Source organism: Octopus sinensis, unplaced genomic scaffold, assembly GCF_006345805.1.
Source record: "Octopus sinensis unplaced genomic scaffold, ASM634580v1 Contig10970, whole genome shotgun sequence".
In the NCBI taxonomy this organism is placed as follows: Eukaryota; Metazoa; Mollusca; class Cephalopoda; order Octopoda; family Octopodidae; genus Octopus; species Octopus sinensis.
The window spans coordinates 168620-188756 of NW_021832232.1; the positions used below are offsets into that span (position 1 = coordinate 168620).

Sequence of the window (20137 nt, forward strand, 5' to 3'; positions counted from 1 at the left end):
ACTGTTAAGTGAATCAATATTTATTGAATAAATCTATAATTATATTTTAAATGGTTAACGTCAACCAAGTCTAGTACAATAATTGGAATAGGCACGCATTTGTTAAATTTGTTTACGATGGATGCAATTACTTTACTGAGTGGCTCTTCTTGCAACAACTTTGCTACACGGGTGTGCAAGTATCTGAATGTGTCTCTGGGAAAAGCAACATTGGACAAGTTCATGAACGGGGAAACGAGGTGTGATACATTACAACGACTGGGTAGAGTGGAATTGCATGAATGTTTGCGGGGGAAACATATTTTCATAATCCAGAGCGGCAGTGGAGATATAAATGGAAATATTTTGGAAATGTTAATAATGATTCACTCCTGCAAGATTTCCTCCTCCAGAAGGATAACGGCCGTCATCCCCTGCTTCCCCTACGCCCGACAAGACAAGAAGGACAGAGTACAGTCGGCTACTAAGAATGTAGAGCCGAGCCCCCATCACTGCTAAACTGATAGCCAACATGCTCACAGTAGCGGGAGCCGATCACATTATTACTATGGACTTGCATGCCTCACAACTACAAGTACACATTCAGTCACATGTATAGGGATTCTTCGATATTCCTGTCGACAATCTGTACGCTCATCCCACTTTTATTGACTACGTGAAAAGTCACGTCTTCGGAGATTTGGTAATCGTCTCCCCGGACGCAGGGGGGGCCAAAAGGTGTTTTGTGTGGTGGATGGTTAGAGCCTCTTTCTATGCCGACTCACTCAATGCAGACCTCGCCATCATCCACAAAGAACGTACAGTCGTCAATCGTGTCTCCAACATGGTCCTCGTCGGAGATGTCCGCAATAAGGTTGCCGTGGTCGTCGATGATATTGCCGATACGTGTGGCACTCTCACTATGGCTGCAGAAAAGTCTTTTTCTGTTTTATTCTCAGGCTTGAGGAAGCGGGGGCTTCAGAGGTGTACGCACTTATTACTCATGGAATATTTTCTGGTCCTGCCGTCAGCAGAATAGAACAGTCTTTCATCAAAAAAGTCGTTGTGGTCGACACCATTGAGTTGCCTCCAAACGTGCTTGCCTGTCCAAAGATTGAGGTCCCCTTTTTTCCGTTAATATTAGCTTCTCTCTGTGAGTAATGTCTTTGCTGAAGCCATTCGCAGAATTGTTACCAATAAATCTCTCAGTCCGCTATTTACAGAGTTGCCTCCTATCCAAAACGGGGCGAATTAATTAATCATTCTTTTCTAATTCTTATTCATTCTAGTTTTTAACTAATTATTTTGACTAGGGGGGTCTGTTTAAGTAATAATTTATGCACTCCTTATTTGTTGATTTAACTAAGATTATTTTAATTATCACTCGAAGGTCCTGGACGATAATTCAGAAACAGGAATTAAATTTTTAACCAGTTGACGTAATCCAGACAAATTAAATAAATCCCATTTTGTGGTTTTGCGTCATTTGACCATGAAAAATAACTAAACCACTTTTTTGAAACGAAAATCAGTTAATCGGTGACAGGTCACTCATTTTCCTCAAAAAGCTGGGTCGTCTGATTTCTCGCAAGAGAAACGACAGTCAACGCAAGTCGCATTCAAACTAAACCACTTAAAATTTCATCTTTCTAATCTAATGATAATCATTTGGAAGAAAAGTAAAGTTAAAAAATCAATTAAGTACTCAAGGCATTTCTCAAAATTAGTTTCTAGTCACTCTGCTAGTTACTTTCATTCATTCCAGAAGTGGAAAATCGTATTAGGAATGGAGAATTAGTAAAGTATGACTGAAGAAATAGTCTACGCGTAATAATATTTTATTTAGTTGACCAAAGAACAGGGTAAACCAGCTAATTATAATCCCCGTGATCCCCGATACAATTCGCAAGTGACGGAGATCCTTCAGGAAGCTTCGACCATGCGCAAAGTGATGGTCCTGGGAGGACGATATCTCCGATGTCAGTATTCTAGATGTCCTTTTTTGGAAGGCATTAGGTCCTCCCTGTGCGTTTCTAAATCGAATTGAACGTTCCGAAAGTTCCAACTGACTTATAGGACCTCATAACATTACGCTACGGTCCGGACAGATAGAAGATCCCATTCAACAAATGTGTTGTAACTTGTCGTCTCACGGGCAAAAAGGAACGTCGACAAGACTTGACCTTCAACCTTCTTGAATTCAAACCCACAACGGCCGTACCCAACATCTATTGCAATCTTTTCAGCCATTAGTCTTTTTTCGCAAAGATCAATTCTTTTTTCGTTATTTTTCACTAGAATAGATTCCATGTCTAAGGAAATTACTCCTTTTGTCTTCAAACGCGGATCCTTCTTAGAATTGCTTTTAGTTGCCAATATTTACAGTTCGGGCAGACCACACTTTGTCACTTTTTGGAATCACAATGGGAGAATCTTCGTCAGCCATGACCGCCTCTGATTAGTTGTAACAGTATAACCTCCATTTGGGGCATCAATTTTGAAAAATTGCCCCAAAATAGAGGTTTCCCAAAAATGGAGGTCTGAAATTTTCTTTATTTTTATAAAAATTTTAATAGTTTTAGCATATTTTTCATTAATTTATAAATAAATAAAGTATTTTTAAGAACATTTAAACATGTTTTCCACTAATTTTATGATAATTAGAGTATTTTTCAAGTAGAAAAAATTTTATTCTATTATACACGAAAAAATCTGTTATTTTGTTTCCTGTTGCAGATTCTTCATATGTATGCCCAATATTTTTCTGAAATTGTAATAGTCTTTTAACGCACGGGAAACAAACGGTGAATATTCTCTTCAAGGTTATTCATTGCTGTTATCGTGTCCAAGTGTGAACAGTTGCATTCAGTGGTCATATATTGACTCATCATTATTTTCTTCTTCATTTTCAGCAATTACGTCTGCAATTATCGTGTCCAAATTTCTTTTCTCACTGTTAACTAAAAAATTTGAACTAGGAATCTGTTGCCGACAGTTATTAATTGTTCCCAACAATTCGTTATTGTTTCAGGATTTAAATTTTGCCATGTTTTTCCAACATTATTATGACATGACGAGATTTTATTTTTTTTTAAATTAACAATTTGTAACTCAACGTCCTCAAACTCAACGTCCGTCCTCAGTAAGATGTTTATTTTCACTTAATTCCTTGGCAATTTTGATCTTTAACTCAGACTAAGCTTACGAGCCATAACAACAAGAATACAAAAATTACAACGAGGCTTCCAAATGAAATTTTTATATAATTAATTTTAATTTTAATAGCAAATATGTATATAAATTAAAAATCCTGTGCCCCACTTAGAGGTTCCGGTAATTTCTAATTTGGAAATTACCGCATAAAAATTATATCTTTTCAAACTACCCCAAAATAGAGGGTTTTCCCAAAAATAGAGGTTCCCAAGCAGAGGTCTGCCCCAAATGGAGGTTATACTGTATTCAGTTTCTGTATTTTTGCCTGAGGAAGCTTTATCATTTAACCCAGAGGAGTATCATTTTATGGATGTGATTAACACCCATCTAACGCACGCAGAAAATAGCCACTACACTAGACCATTCAAAAAGAAACAGAACATTAAATATATTATTAAAAATATCATTTTTGTCGTGCAAACCGACCAGACTTGTGATCTCGCACTAAAATGAACGCAGAACAAACCATTGTTGTCCTTCCCAGCAGTATTCGATATCAAATTATGAAAAAAAGCAGAAAGATGTGCCTCAGAATTCGAGTATTCGGGACTCTACAAACTCTCACCACCACTACAACCTGTTTCCGCACAGAGCCAGTCTCCAAAAACGAAGAGATTCCAGCCCGCATCTAAAATGACTGAACGAACTACATTCTCCGATGGAACACGACACTTTTGTTTCTCCGACAAAAAAGACTGGAAATCCCGCGTCCTCACCACTTCTGGCACTTTCGACGGAATCTAAATAAAAAACAACTCCCAACACAATGCCCAGTCAGCGGGGGAAAGTCCTTTCCAGAAATATCAATTTTATCGAGAGTGTCCCATCCAGGCGGACTAGACTATTTAATTGACAGTACATGAATGTGGACTTGTCCTCCACAACTTGCGGCTTGGGGTAATCCCCGCCTTCCAACAGACACAAAAGTGACTGTTTTAGCAAATCAAATCCTCCGTGAGCCTCCGTCGTGGAAACACACACCACCGCGGCCTCATCTGGAATAACAGAAAAAATGACATTTCAGGGCTGCGAGTCTGACATGGCGAATGAGCTGTCGAGAAGTGTCCCCCAAACAGTCACTCTACCCTCCAAATATCCCCCAACCTTCGAAATCACAAAAACAAGAGGAATGGCTGTCCCCGTTCGGTCAGTGAGTTCTTCTACCACGGCCAGTTGGTTTTGGAGTTGTTGAGGGACATTCCACGGGGTTTCCGCGGATATGAGGACCACACAAATACATCGACCAGATCTGAGAATTCTTGGGAGTACACTTGTGTAGAAAACATTCCCGTTGTACACCCACATTTGGACACCACATTCTGTATTGATTGCACAGATGTTACTTTCGCTGAGTGTGACTGAGGAATGTTCGAGAATTGAGCCCAATCCTGTCTCCGAGTTGGACCCCAGTGATTTGGCCAACGTTGACTTGCCTGTCCTGGAATCGCCTGGATGTCAATGTTGAGTGGAGTACCAAGGACGAGGAGTTTGTTGTCAGAGTGGGGATCAGCGGATGGGTGTTTGAGTGAGGTCATTAATTCATTCCTGTACAGTTATTATTAGTACTCTGCCATATGTCTGAGTTCTGCTCGAATTGCATTCGGACAACACGTCGGATATATTTGTTTAATATTTTATTTAAAATAGTCTCATTTAATTCGTTAAAGCAATTTAATTGGCAATCAATTTTTGAGAATTTTATGTCAACTCTCTCAGAATACTTTCCGAGCTACTCGCAATTTGTGATGAAACTAAGTTTTTTGACAATTTTTATTTTTTTGTTTTTCTAATAAGACTTTCCGGAAGATCGAATGTTTCAACGAGCCTGGGATCGAATTAGATGCAAGCAAACTTTCAATCTGCTGCTCGAGTCGTCCAACCAGCACCGCCGCGCTTGCCTTCTGTCGGCAGCATCCCCGGCTAGCGGAGCTTGGCTTTGTGCATTCCCGAACGCCCCATCTGGCACTCTCCTTGACGATGAAGCGGTAAGGATCGGAGTCTCTCTGCGACTCGGACTAAGGCAATGTGTCCCGCACACGTGCCGCTGTGGCTGCACTGTTGACCCTTTCGGTCTGCACCCTTTATCGTGCAAGAGGAGTGCCGGACGTTTTCCGAGGCACTCTGCAATGAACGACATCATACGGAGGGCCCTCGACTCGGCGGGATTTCCTTCGGTCCTCGAGCCACCGGGCCTTGACCGCGGCGACGGGAAACGTCCTGACGGGATGACCCTTTTCCCCTTCGAAGGCGGAAAAGGCCTCGTTTGGGACGCAACCTGCTGCGACACCTTTTCTGCTTCTCACTTAACTTCGTGTGCCCTGGAGGCCAAATCTGCAGCTAAGAAGGCTGAAGATTTAAAGCTTTTAAAATATTCTGCCCTCTCGGAGTTTTCCGTGGTGCCGATCGCGGCTGAGACGTCGGGTGCTCTCGGTCCAAAAACTGAAAAGTTCCTTCGCAAGCTCGGAGCCAAAATCTCAATGCGCACCCATGATCCTCGGGAGGCGAACTGGCTAATGCAACGGCTCTCGATTGCCATTATCCGGGGAAACAGTTTGGCAATCCGCCAGGCTACATATCCACCATAAACATAATTCTATCTTTTCATTGATTATTATTGATTCCTATATGAAAATATTGATACATCAAGAATTCTTTTTTTGTTCGGATTTTGCGGTTTTGAAAAAAATCGATTACGGATATTGGCGACTTGTCTCTTTAATTATGCCTGTTTGTATTCGTTTATTAAAGCATTTGTTACAAGTTCTATTCACTTGGCTTAATTTATTAAATTAATCGAGTTGTTTAAAATTATTGGCTTTTGTAGTTATGGATATAATTTTGGATTTGTTTGACCAGAATTTATTGACAGAATATGTATACCCGGAATCGTGGCCCCCCGAGAATCCTTGGAGGCAGTTTCTATCTCTCTTTGCTATCGTGACAATCGGCGGATACATTCTATACATCGTCCCTGCATTCCTCAACTATCTTTTCATATTCGACCACCGACTGATGAAACATAAACTATTCCTGAAGGTACCCATCCACATCCACTTTCCAGAACCAAGTTCGTAAGGAAATTATGTGTTCCCTCCAGTCCATTCCCTTCATGACCTTGATGACCACTCTTGTGATATTTCTCGAGGTCCGCGGCCACTCCAAACTCACCGACTCTTCCAGATCAGGTGTCGGGTTGTTATTAGTGCAGATTTCCCTTCTCTCCTTCTTGATTTGGTACTGTTTGTACTTTTTACGGATTTGCTGATTTATTGGTTCCACAGAATACTACATTGGCCTTTGGTGTACAAACATGTGCACAAACTCCATCACAGGTGGGTCATCACGACGCCCTTTGCCAGCCACGCATTTAACCCTCTCGACGGATTTGTCCAGTCCCTCCCATATCACATTTACGTGTTTATATTCCCACTCAACAAAGTCATGTATCTCGGTTGTCTATTCTGCTGATTTGCAGTTTTGTTTGTCTTGGTGAATATTTGGAGTATTTCTATCCACGATGGATGTTTCAAAGTGCCTAACTGGCTCCATCCTTTCATTAACGGTTCTGCCCATCACATGGATCACCACATTTATTACAATTACAATTTTGGGCAATATACAACTTTGTGGGACAGACTTGGAGGGTCATTCAAGGAGCCCTCCTCTTGTTTGGAGGATGGCCCATTAGCCTCTGTATTCAATGATCAGTGATTCACTTTCTAACAACCATCTTATTAATCATTTTCTTAGTTATTTCTCTGTGTTTATACTTAATAGTTTCTCAAAATAACGGTACAAGCCAAGTTATGGCGTCTATAAAATTACTGTCAGGAAAACTGTAGCTTCTTTGGCAAGCGCCCTGTGTAATTTTCGCTATGTTCTGCCACATTGAGATGCCAGTAAAATGTTTCTAGTTTCAACGGCGTGCCTTACTAGATTACCAAACTTGTTTTTGTAGATAAATTATGTCGTTTTATAAGTCGTATCAAAATTATGGGTTATGTTTATAATACCATGGACTGGACGCAGAAAAAATGGTTCAAATTAGGGATGGGCTGTTCTTAGCCTCAAACTTGAAATTAGATATGCAAACTCAACAGAATTGGGCTTTTCAACCTTTTTAGCTCGAGGGCCAAATCGACAATCAAGAGTTTATTTTCGGCCCACACAACAAATATTTTATGTTATTAAAAAAAGGAGAATCAATGTAAGACTTGATTCTGTTTGGCGTCTATTGTTTTGGCGAAAAAAGTAAATTTTGAATTGTTGAATGAGGTTTTCATCGGTCAGTCGATTTTGATATTTAGTATTTATTCCAGTGTGCTGAAAAGTGCCTGCACGCATACGTTGATTCGAGACTGATGCATTTTTGAGCATTCTCGACCAAGCTCGGATATTTCCATTGTGGACTTCGACTCAAAAAATCCATTGACTTAAATATCGAGGCAAGTTGTAAATCTGAATGCATTTAAAGTACCTTCGGGTTATATACGAATGGAGGGTTGCAGCGTCTGTTTTCATAGGTGATGAAAATAAGAACTTCTTTAATTTGCAGATTTTCTTGATGAAACCAAATCACAGTACTCAATTTTCATATATGAGTCCTTGAAACCCAAGTTTTCCATTCAACCATACAAGGACATCCATTTGTAGCAATTTTAAACATTTTTGAAAGATCCTAATGTGCCTTTTTGAGCCAAACGCAAAATAAAAGTATATATTTTTTATAATTTTAAGAGGCTCAGAAAAAACTTAAAAGAAACTTATGAAATCAGAAATAATTAATTACAAAATATTATAACTTTATATATATAAATCATTTGAGGGTGCTAAAATTGTCGGGAATCCAGCCGTGGGTTGCCTGACCAAACAAATCAATGGCCTCTTTGACCCTTTCGTATATCATTGAGTAACAAGATCCATCTACAACGGCTGAGAAGTTTAAAATTAAAATTGCCAACTCGTGAAAAGCCTGCAAGATCTCTCTTCGATGGCCTTCATTTTGTCGAATATCTCCATGTGCTCGGGTCTCTTGCAATGTTTGTATATTGCACTAACATTGTCAATAATACCAAACCAGGCGTTTTCGACCGATGTGAGTCTTATAAAGATGACGATCGGGCGTATTCCCAGAGAGATGAGTCTGTCAATCGAAGTCGGATTTAAATTGAGCAGACAATGTGTCCCCTTCGAGAGAATGAGCCACAAATGTGACCAACCGGGACTTGCGTCTTGGAACTGATTTCTTTGAAACTGGTTCCATACAAATTGTCCTTAAACACGCCAATCTCCACGAACTGTCCTTCCCTGAGCATTTCCAGCATATTCTTTTTGGATAGAAAATAATATGACTTTGCTTCGACCTCATTCGGCCTTGGACTGCGACTTGTGCCTAAAGATAAATAAAATGAAATAATCACATGCAACTGCGGTTGTGTACTTGCTGGGATTTTCTGCTGTCAAGTCATTTGTTATTTTGGCGTACTCAGCCCCCATTATGAAGACAGGTCGGGAGTAGTTGACTACAATACCAGATTGGTGTCTTACACGTAGTGAGCACAGTGACGTGATATGAGGGCACCACGTAGTCCACGAGAGTGTCCACTGAAGCCTGCTTGTTTGGCTTTGGTCCTTTTGATTTCAACGAACAAAATAAATTAGTTCGAGAACCTCCTCGCGTATTCTGAAATGAACAATAAATATAACATTTTCCAAATTATCAAACTGAAATTTGACTTTTCTCAGTCTATTTAAATACGTTTTTTCAACTCTAAAATGACCACAACTCAATACCTGGTTTTGCTCGGAATGAACCCGACAGAGGACACTCTATCATTCGACGAAGGGGATATTCTGACGGCCTGCCACCAGTCGACGTCCCCCATGTTGACCACCAGTAATATATCTCCACAAATGAATGACAAAGCAGGTTTGGGGATTCTTTGATCAGACTCAGCAGAGAATGAGAATTCTGTCCCGACATATGTGGGAGACTTGTCCGTCGTCTTTATGCCTAAACATGGCCTTTCATAGTTCTTTAGTAATCTTAATGCTTCGAATTCTACGAATTAGTCCGAATTTTACCGATGGGCTCATATCTGACGTGAAAAGTGGTTGGTTCGGCAACATTTTTCAAGATTTCTACTGCTCGGGAATGCTCTACATTGACAAGATTGTGATCATTGACCTTGAATATATATTTGTGGTCTATACTTGTACTATTTTGTCCCCATTCCGCAAATGTCCCTCAATGTCAGCAGCCCCTCCGGGAATAATGTACGATACGAAGATTCCCCCACTTTGGTCACTCCCCCCAATAAAATAGAAACCAAAATTTTGAGAACTCGAACGTCGAAGGACAATTTCCCTTATATCCGACCCCCTAGTCATTTAGGAATAAAAAGACTATCGAATTAGACGGGATTGTGCAGCTGTAATTGGCAATCAATCACGCATAATAATCAATTAATAGAAACGGCTAATTTATAGTTGTGTGGATGCTATTAGGCGGACAATACCCTGTCATTTGGTTGGGAAGATTGTCGGGACAGTCGCCTGTTTAGTTATTATTAATTTATACAATTAGGGAGTTTTGATTGAATGGGCTGAGACGCCACAAATCCCTGCGAATCAAAAATAGAACATGAAACATTTTTTGGACGTGAACCACTCGTCGATACAGGTCTAAACAGAGTTATTCCTGTATTTTTACAAAGCGGTGATTGTCCTGTTATTGTTGTGTTCTGCCATTTTATTGAGTGCTGGTTTAGCTTAATAATTTAAAGAAAGAAATACGATCGATCGTGCACTCACTGCGGCAATTCGGGAATTTATTTGATTTTTTGGTAGCCGTTACAGTTCGAGGGCAATCAATCTTGAGCTATAAATATAAATTAATAATTTATATAAGATAAAACATTAAATTTTTGATCATTGTGTGGTTTGCTTTGAAATTTGAAATCAATCTCTTCGAGTTGTGCTAGAGGAGCTTTAGAGGACATCTAAAACAAGATTAATAGAAGTGCGAGTATATGCCGAATAGCTGTATGTTTTGTTCACTTGGCTACTTAAATCAATACCGCTCCTCAATCGACTAAGCATTCGAAAGAAATGTGTCTAATTAATCACACTAACACGAGTATTTTGAGGCAAAAGCGGGGTTTGGTGCATAGAAATATTTTAATGAGTACGCGCAATACAAAGCATTATATTGTGTGGTATTTAGTCAATACAATTGTAGCTAACAGCTGTAACGAGGAAAACCAATTTTAATGTTTTATTTACCTTGACTTGTCCGGACAGTGATTTAGTTGATTCAGCCGTGGCCTTTCTACTAAAGCTGGACGAATGCAAGTTTATTAATGACACGAGTGAATCGATAAATTCTCGAAATTCACCATTTTTTGCATAAATTTCACTTGTTTTGAGTTTTTTATAGTAAAAATGAAGATCTGCATAACCATTAGCAGCCATGGCTTAACTGTACAGCTGGATAATCTGGTAGTTCATTCAGTCACAATTCCAAAATCAGCGACTGTCAGTTGAAAAGAACGGGTTAAGTGACCACTGCGTCTTTTTATTAGCATTAATTAGGAATTCAATCGATTTTACTTTTTTGTTCACTAAGCACACACAATTTGGCCAAATTACTACACTAATCTATTAAAACGGCCCATTAATGGACTAACGGGTATAAATTTACTCCAAAAAATTTCCCTAGATCAACTGGTGTGTGTCGGAGAGTAGTCCAAGAAATCTTGAAAGATCACAAATATAAAATTTTCGTGATGCGCATATCAGATTAATCAATTATGACAGAGGACACTTCCTGAGGGAATTGATTGCAATTCATTCAAAACAAATAAACGGAATTGTCTAAATTCATTATCTAAAGTGTACATGTGAGTAAATGGTTGTGTCCATGTTCCCTCATTATAAATATCGGGTTTTTTAGAATCATGGTTTTATTTTATGGTTACTGTGCACTAATTCTCTTCCAAACTATACTTCCGATCTTTGTTTCGCCGTTTATCTTATTCAGTTGAATTTTTTTTTTTTCAGAACAAGTATTTAATTACAAGTTTAATTAATAAGGCTACATGGGCGGGAAAGACGCGATCGAGAAAGAATTAGAGGTACTATCGCAAGGGATATGCTCAAAAACATCTCGATTGCGGCGTCTGTGATGGCAGACATGCGGGATCCGATTTGAACGAAGTGAGCCTTACTCCCAAGGAACGGAAGTCTCAACCGCGAATGGAAGGAATTGGAAACCGTAAGTGAGGAGTACTTCCGCATCTTTTTGCTTCCGCGGTTGTGAATGATCCAGGAGCGGAGGCGGACATCAGAGGTCTGAGCCGAGAAAAGAGTCCACATACGTGGAATCCCAGGGAGATTCCCCCTGGCTTAGTTGAATTTATATTAAAATTCTTACAAGAGCACGAGATGTTCTTGTAAAGGAATGGGCTCGATAGATGAATGTTGTGATTTTTAAGTAGACTTAAGAACAGGCTTGGATATTGTACTTTGTCATCTCAAAAACATCCACAATACTCACGAGAGTGTATGAATGTTTTGAAATAGCAAATTCAACGCTTGAGATTCAAATTCTTAGGATAAACAGAGAAGGCGAAACGAAGAAACGGAGTGGACGGATAACGACCCCTGAAAAAATAGCGAGAAATTGGACAAATAAAGTCTTGAAAAAGAGGCTGGGCGAGGCCGAAATGCCAGCAAATTTGAATTTTTGATAATTAAGCGACAATTCTACTCACATCAGCAGCAATCTGAACCAGAAACCCACCAATACAAAAATTGACAGGTAAGGCAATGAGAATGATCTAAAACTGGTAAACGAAAATTCAAAAACTGGAGAGTCTGGAAGCGTATCGTGGTCTTGAGATCAATAATATTTATAAACCTCAAGATACATGGATGGGCGTTATAAATTGATTAGATAATTAAGATTATTAGTTAATTCAGTTGATCTGATGATATTTGTGGTCTTATTGGTGTTAAGATCACTGTCGTATTCTCAATTCATATTTAGTAATTGGTTAATATTCGCGGATTCGATTCATTCCTGAAAAGTGTTAGTGAGGAGATTACATTTCTCAAAAGATCAGGAAAATAAAATATTCGACTCTGTTCATATTAAATCGTATTGAAATATTTAATCAAATTAGTGTTTGAGGTGAGAATAGAGCGTGTCAAATGAATATATAGTGCTTGATCGGGTTCGATTCTCGGATTCGATTTGGAATGAGTAACTTTGACCGATGGTTGTTATTAGCAAATATTTAGTGACATCAGGGTGGAGTAAATTGAAGACTGACATGAAAATTGTTCGGACGTTCTCTGCTCTTCGTGCTGATAAATCAAGCTATACCATATGTAAGGAATATGGTTACTACGCTAAGATCTTTAACAAACACATCTCTCCAAAAACTTACATTTAAATTTATAATTTCGTTTATATAAATTGCCTTAATTGATAGGGGAATTACACAAAATGTGACAATAAATATCATAAACGACAACTGGAATTATTGAGCGAGCGGAATCGAGTCATATATGCAGTCATGTACTCAATGTAGGAATCAAAGCCAAGTCTGGACATTGCAGAAATGATGTCCTGTCCGTTTATAGTTTTGCGAGTCTCTTCAGCGCATATATCCACGGCCCTTAAATAGGAAAACTCTCCCCAACTCGTCAGTGACGAACCCCATGAATTCCGTCGCGAATTCTTTTATTAAATTTTTCGCGTCTTTGGAGATTTTGATATCCTGATCAACTGCCAGACGAATGACTTTGTCGATATTTGCCAGAGGGAGAAATCGGTCCTGTTCTCGCACTTTAGTCGTCGGATGTTCATGTAATGCGTCTGCAGGCAACCCATCAGGTACGTCCATAAACTAACTAATAAACATTTATGTAAATATTTAAAATAAAATTTATAGAAATCATATTGGAGTAAGCCAAAAAGGGAAAGGGTCGTGTTTGGGTAAAACAGTTTCGAACTTCCAAACTAGAAACATTAACTGTGGAGTTTGTTTAACACACCTGCATGTAACTGGAGGACACTCAATACTCACAACAAAAATGCTTGGGACCGTGTTATTTGGAGTTTTAATTTCAGTTAAAGTATTTTGCAACAAGTTTTTTCCAAAATTAAAATAATATTTTCAGCAGCCACAAACAAATTTTATGTCTGCCCTTTACCTACTTTGATGTTGTGCCGTTGATCGTCGGAATCCTTGTCGTTGAATGTGCTGACAGAATGGAAACATTTCCTATTTTTATTTTTCTATCAATCTACTGTCTGTACTTAATAAAGTTCATAAATTTTTTAAAATGTAGAGACAATCCCATTCCAAATAAAGACAATCCGACACTTTCAGCAGTGTGAATTAATCGTAATTACAGAATGTCATATTTGTGCAGTTCTCTGCAGATTTAGATTATATATTGAGGTGACTTGAATGACATATTCTCTTTTATTGTAGAGGAATATGTCGGCCTTGTTATATTTAGGTCAATTGAAATTTTTTAACATCAAGACCACTGCAATTCTAACCTATATTTGCAAAAATCACTTTGACAACGATAAAAATGATTTCCAATCGTTTAGACTTTTACGAGTTTGTTAAAAATTATAAGAATGCCAATTAATTAATTTAATAACTCATCATGTGGTGAGACAGTCAATGGCTTCGAAAAATAACCAAGAAAAGCGTGTTCTGAATTCCAAGACTCAGAAAGTGAGTGCAATTTAGTAATCCCAAAGGCTACAGCAGCCGACATAATAGAACATGACAGACGCTCAGGAGGCACCCCATTTGTGGAATGTTCAGTCGAATTGAGTAGACTGGTGGAATCCAGCACCGTATCCCCGAGTACTAAAATATGCTAAGTGCCAGAACAAGTGCGTCGACTGGCCTGGAAGGGAATCCCCTCATCTCTAAGACAGCGCACATGGCAATTGCTGCTTGTATTGCCAGCATTATTGAGTGTTAGAATTGGAATCACGACCCATGCGAAAGAGGCAAAAACTATTGGCGACTGGTAGAACAGTATTTTCCGACACACCGACACAACAAGGACATTCACCGGCAGGTTAGTCCCTTCAACCGAGTTAGATCATGGTGGACATTCCTCGAATGAGCATCCCCCTGGACGACGTGGAAGATGTACTGGAACGAGTGCTGTATATGTGGGCAGTCCGCCACCCTGCCTCGGGGTACGTTCAGGGCATCAATGACCTGGCTGTCCCCTTCCTCTGCGTCTATTCGGGTCTCGTCGATTTCGAGGCAGAAACATTCTGGTCACTCACCAAACTGACTGAAGGAATCCAGGATTACTACACTCCTGGACAGCCTGGAATATTCCGCAGTCTCGAACTCATCGAACAAGTCATCAGACTTACTGACAGTTGAGAATGCCCTTTCACTCACAGGCAATCTCCACCACAAGATCACATCCCTCGGAATTGACTTTTCTCACTTTGCCTTCCGTTGGGTCAATAATTTATTGTTGAGGGAACTGCCTCTCCACTGCAGAATTCGACTATTCGACACATATTTGGTTTGCCTTCTCCCACATTGCCAGTGTGAACTCGATCGCCTACAAACCTTCCATGTCTACGTGTGTGCTGAATTGCTGCGGTTCTTTGCTCCCAACATTACACAACAACACGACTTTCAGGTTTAATGACATTGCCAATCAAGTCGCTATTGCTATTCCTTCAAAACCTGCCCACAGGTGACTGGACTGAGACAACTATGGACGAGTTACTCGGGAGGGCTTTGTGTGCCATGTCCGCTTGTGATAATTCTCAATATTTTTAATAATCAGAGCAGTCTAATATTAGTTGTTCGTTTGGATTTGAACCAGTCGTCGGTATATTCCATTTTGGGCCATCAACTCTCCGTGAGTCCCTGCCTAAAACATATCCACCGTGGCAACCTCGACGACACGACCCTCCCCGACAACGTAGATCATATCAGAGTTCTTTATCGTGCTTAGTCTATGGGCGACTACAATAACAGTCCTCCCTTCTAATAGCACAATTTACAGACCTGCAGAAATATTCTCAATCGACTTGAAAATCGCCTTCTCTGCCTCAGAATCGAGAGCACTGGTTGCTTCGTCGAATATAAGGACAGAGGGGTTCTTAATGAGTGCACGTGCAATCGCAATCCGCTGCTTTTGTCCCCCGGAAAGGAAATGACCCTCCTCCCCGACCATTGTGGAGTACCCATTGGGGAATGCGGTTATGAATTCGTGGGCATCCGCCATTTGGGCAGCCTGGACGACCTGCAAATCAGTTGCTGATGGGTTTCCGAAACGAATGTTCTCAAAAATAGAAGTAGCGAAAAGACATGGCTCCTGAATACTGACTCAGTGGATTTAACCTGACTGACATATCCAATGACTTGTCCCCGCAGCCACTTTAGGTCCAAATCCTTGATATCACAGCCGTCGAGAGTCACAGAACCACTGTCCACGTCGTATAGACGTTCGATTAGACTGACGATGGTTGATTTGCCTCCCCCTGACTCCCCCACCAAGGCCACCACACTCCCCGCAGGAATATTCAAAGACAGATTTTCAAACACTGCCTCATTCCTGCTCGGGTAGGAGAAAGCGACGTGGTTCATGGTGATATTACCGTGTAGTTCGTAAGGGGGGATGACACGTCCTCCGCCAGGCCATTCCCCTTCTTCGAGGAACTATTTATATTCACTTCCCGATCACCGGAATAAAGCACGAAGCAGCAGACTTTGCTTTCACTATTTTCCCGAACAACAGAGAAAGTGTAGCCAGAGACCTTAGGGAATGAAGTAGAGTGGATATACTTCTGGATGGCTTGGAGTGAGACCAAATATGACGTCAAATATCCGGGGGTTATGTCATTGGACGCAAGGAGGATTCCTCCGTAGAATATCACTCCCAAAGAGAGACCTGGAGTAGTCAGAATGGAATATTCCACTATTCAATGCAATGTTGGACAGTCCTTGCAACACTCCTATTCCCAGTGCCAGTTGTTCATTCAATTTTTGCAAATGTGAGGTCTCCGAGGAATATTGACTTGGGTTAGACGGTCACCCAACCTGATCCCCGATTCCTCCATTGACAGAGTTTTGAGTGTCCGGATGTGGCGAATTGCTTCATCCGCAGTGACGAGGCACTGAGATGACTGATCCTGACATTTCAAAGAAAGTCCTTTGACGGCCATCGTCAACAGAAATCCTGCAGATATGACGAGGGGCACAGTCGTGAACGTAGCCAAGGCGAGTTTGCTTGATAGTTGGAACAGTGTGAGGAAAGATCCCATAATCTGGACTTAGGATAACACCCCACCTGAGTCACACACTTTATCCCCGTGGTTAAACAGTGTTTGAACAGACTTTTGAACTCAGTAATGTCCGAAGTGGCCCTCAAGATGAGCCAAACACGAAAACCTGCTGACTAGTTCACCCGATCTGTTCAAGTCAAAGAAGGCGGTTTCGCGTTTTAAAATATTGGCAAATACACAATGTTTTAATCTATAGGCCAAACGCTCTGCATAACACCCGATTGTGTAGATGTACGACATTGTGGCCACTCCTTGCAAAATGTACAGCAAAAGGAGTGTCCGCGCGGGGGGAATCAAACAGGCTACGATCGAAGAAGGTTGCGACAACATTAAATTCACAAAAGCCCCGATTCGTACGGGGATCGCCACATTGATAATCACTGCGACGACTGCCAACAGGACTGCGAATACTGCCATCCACAAGTCGTGAATTATATGATTGAGCAAAAGTGTCCAATTTTCAGTTTTGGGAATTTTTGCATTCTCGTTTTCAAGTTTGACTGGATTGAGAAAGAGAGGGGATAAACATAACACGATTCCTCCTCTGATAACACCATTGAAAAACGTTTTTTTAACAGACAGTCGAAAATCGTTGGGGAGTGAGAAGCGTTTACAGATTGCAGGTTTTCGACTAACGTATATGAGCCACACTTATGCTCACATTATCAGAAATCGTTTGATTAGTCTGAATTGGAGAGAATAGTTCGCTAGCATGAGTGGCATTATGTGAGGCAATGCAACAAATCATATTCAATTAAAAATTATTAATAAATAAGAGATATGATTATAAACATTTTAAATATTCTTCCATACAAATATCACTCAGAAAGGGGTTCCCAACCTGAAATTCAACTACAAACACGCAGATTGGGTGAAATTTGCCCACTACATTGACAAATCACTGATTAACTTTGATGTAAACTATTTCGATTCGGTCGACAACGCCCTCAACCATTTCAACCGAACAATTTTGATTGGACAAAAATCATTCTTAAGAATAAGGAAAATTTATCCAAAACCAGTAAGAAAATTTATTTCGAGGATTCTACCTCTAATCAAAAAACGGATCTCATTGAAAGATCGCTTACATCTTACAAGAGACAACCGGCATCGGATCAGACTACTGAATAAAGTCATAGAACAGTCTGCAAAGGACAAACGGCACGGGAGGGGTGAAAAGTTCGCCAGAGTACTAAATGCGAAGGTCCCTCAAACAAAAGTATGGGCATCCCTAAGAAGATTCACAAACTCGGAGAGATTTAAATCCGGTGAGGATAATGCGGCTCCCTTCACCAACAAATTGATAAAGTTCTACTGGGATCAGCAACATCCCGCACAGGAAATATGATGGACCATGCTTGAAGTCGTTGAAACCTCGAAAATGTCGGGACATGATAATCCTCACCCATGAGGAAGTGTCTCAGACTATCAGAAATTTAAACAGTCAAATTTATAACTTCTCTATAAACAACAACTCAATACCCACATTGAGGAAAATGGCACACATTCGTCCTATTCTGAAACCAGGAAGACCAAAAGACAACCCGGCGTCCTACAGGCCAATATCTCTCCTCTTTGTCCTATCCAAAGTTTCGGAAAACTTATACTCAACCACTTCAAACAATATCTCCAGAATTTTGATTTTCAACATGGATTTAAATGTGGTAAATCAACCACTTTGCCCCTTGTCACTTTGACGAATTTCATCTCAGATGAATTGCTATCTGCCAAACCATATAACCAAAAAACGGTTATGTGCTCAGTGGATATCCATAAGGCTTTTGACTCCATTCCCAGGAAAATACTAACCAGGAAAATATACCTTAGTGGAATTCACTCAAAACTGAAAAAGTGGCTAGCTAACTTCCTCAGCAGCCGAAGAGGCAGGATCCAACAAAACAATATCACTCCACTAGAGAATCTAATAAACAAATCGATCTAGTCAGAAATAGCAAAAGATATGTTGACAAGACATCTATTTTAAAATAAATTTTTAAGTAGTTTACAAAAGCACTGAAATAAGCTGAAATGTGAGAAAAGAATTGGCAATAAAATATAAAGAGAAGTGAGAATAAATAACCAAATGAAAATAAATTATATCAGCCCCGTCTTTTCTTCCACTTTGTCAGTAGTGTATTGGAAGACGTATTCCTATCCATCTCGAACTCATTCAACTCGGTAGTTTCCTTTGCCACTCACATAACAACCACCAACTTTAAGACGTCGTTGATTGTCGCGGAAAGTAGCAATCGGGTCGTCGTACTGTCGATAGTACTCAATCACTGGACGGACATCACTCACATTACTCATAGCAATCACTACAATCAAAAACCAGCCATACATTTCAAAAAGTCTCCCAAATCAAACAAAGTCGTGTCATCATCTTCTCCCTCCCATTTTTTAAGTTTAAGACAATTCTCCTCCTGTCCAGAAATAGCATCGGCATTCCAATCGACCATAATCACTTTGGACAGGTCGCGATTGAGACAACTCAAATCCTGCCTGAACCACTCAACACACCTTTATGTGCTTCCCTTCACATAACGCGTCGAGTCCCTGAAAAGTCTGTACATCACGCACTGCTGCTTGTCCACCGAGTCGATTAAGGGGAAGGCAGTCTAGGAATGACCCTCTGCCATACCATGCCCGACTCCTGAGTGAAGACCACCACTTCGAACAAGGAGGGGGCCACTTGCTCAAAAAAATAATCCACGCCGGGTCGCTTCTTGAACCGCCACCCCGTGTCGAACTAGAAATGCGGAAAAACACGGACAGTCCAGTCGGGACTGAGGAGGACTCCCGTCAGTTCAATCACGAGGGTGTATGGAGGCTGGTAGTACGGCGGAGGGAGGGGGTCGGGGAGGAGTCGGGTACTTGTGGGGTCTTCAATGCTCTTTGATCGAACAACTCGAAATACCTTTTTAAAGCGAAGGGCAGCGTTGAGTGACCTCCCAATGTACCCCACCACTCGATTGCCTTACTCAATAGTGGAATGTCTTACTGTACTCGTCGGGGATCTGCCAAATATATTATAATTATACCTCCTTGCCTTCGGAGTCCACTTCAGGGGTCCCTAAATAGGTTTCTCGTGTCTATCAAACCCATTACGGAAATAAACCAGACTCCGCCGCCCAAAATTGTCAGGGAAATGAATCCGAGGGAAAACTTCCATCCGTCTTTGGCAAATGTAAATTTTTTTGGATCGGGAGAATTGGCGTTTGTTATTCGTCGAATGAGAGGAGTCCGAAAAAAGTTGGAAGGAATTAGTGGCGTTATACAGTTTTGGGGAACACAAGACAACTTAAGGCAAGCACGCGAAATCATCAATAATTTATATTAAAATTATTAATATCATTTTTATTTATATAATCCTGTTAAAATATTCCAACAAATTGGAGGATTATATTTTTGACAGTATAAGATATACCGATCGAATGAGACATGTTTTGACTCAGAGATTATTTTGTAGATTATATTAACATTATTTAAAATAATATATTTTTGTTTCCAGGGTGATTGATGGACAGGGATGTAATAACAGATGACCGATTGATAAAAGAACTCCGCACTCTTGGCTATGACAAAGTC

The 20137-nt window shown here is 40.3% G+C and overlaps 2 protein-coding genes and 1 pseudogene across 2 annotated transcripts; 2 read left to right on the plus strand and 1 right to left on the minus strand.

Moving 5' to 3' along the window:
• The first annotated feature begins 117 nt into the window (after positions 1–117).
• On the plus strand, positions 118–5777 carry LOC115228787 (annotated as a pseudogene).
• Positions 5778–14333: 8556 nt separating this feature from the next.
• Positions 14334–14627, plus strand: LOC115228789 (TBC1 domain family member 22A-like). Its single transcript, XM_029799277.1, has one exon. It carries the CDS (start codon positions 14334–14336, stop codon positions 14625–14627), a length of 294 nt encoding a protein of 97 aa, XP_029655137.1.
• A 448-nt stretch (positions 14628–15075) lies between these two features.
• Positions 15076–16809, minus strand: LOC115228790 (mitochondrial potassium channel ATP-binding subunit-like). The gene is made up of 3 exons (XM_029799278.2): positions 16664–16809; positions 15615–15923; positions 15076–15579 (listed from the first exon to the last, which is right to left on the minus strand). Exons 1-3 carry the CDS (start codon positions 16787–16789, stop codon positions 15262–15264), a joined length of 753 nt encoding a protein of 250 aa, XP_029655138.1. The 5' UTR covers positions 16790–16809; the 3' UTR covers positions 15076–15261.
• Positions 16810–20137: the final 3328 nt, after the last annotated feature.

What these genes read in the sequence shown, in the direction of transcription:
- LOC115228789 (XM_029799277.1), top strand. Translation starts at nt 14,334, where the DNA reads ATGGTGGACATTCCTCGAATGAGCATCCCCCTGGACGACGTGGAAGAT.
- LOC115228790 (XM_029799278.2), bottom strand. Translation starts at nt 16,789, where the DNA reads ATGTCGTACATCTACACAATCGGGTGTTATGCAGAGCGTTTGGCCTAT. An exon ending in TGAACAGATCGGGTGAACTA is followed by an intron (nt 15,924 to 16,663) that starts GTCAGCAGGTTT and finishes GAATATAAATAG; the next exon opens with TTCCTCGAAGAAGGGGAATG. An exon ending in GGGGACAAGTCATTGGATAT is followed by an intron (nt 15,580 to 15,614) that starts GTCAGTCAGGTT and finishes GTCAGTATTCAG; the next exon opens with GAGCCATGTCTTTTCGCTAC.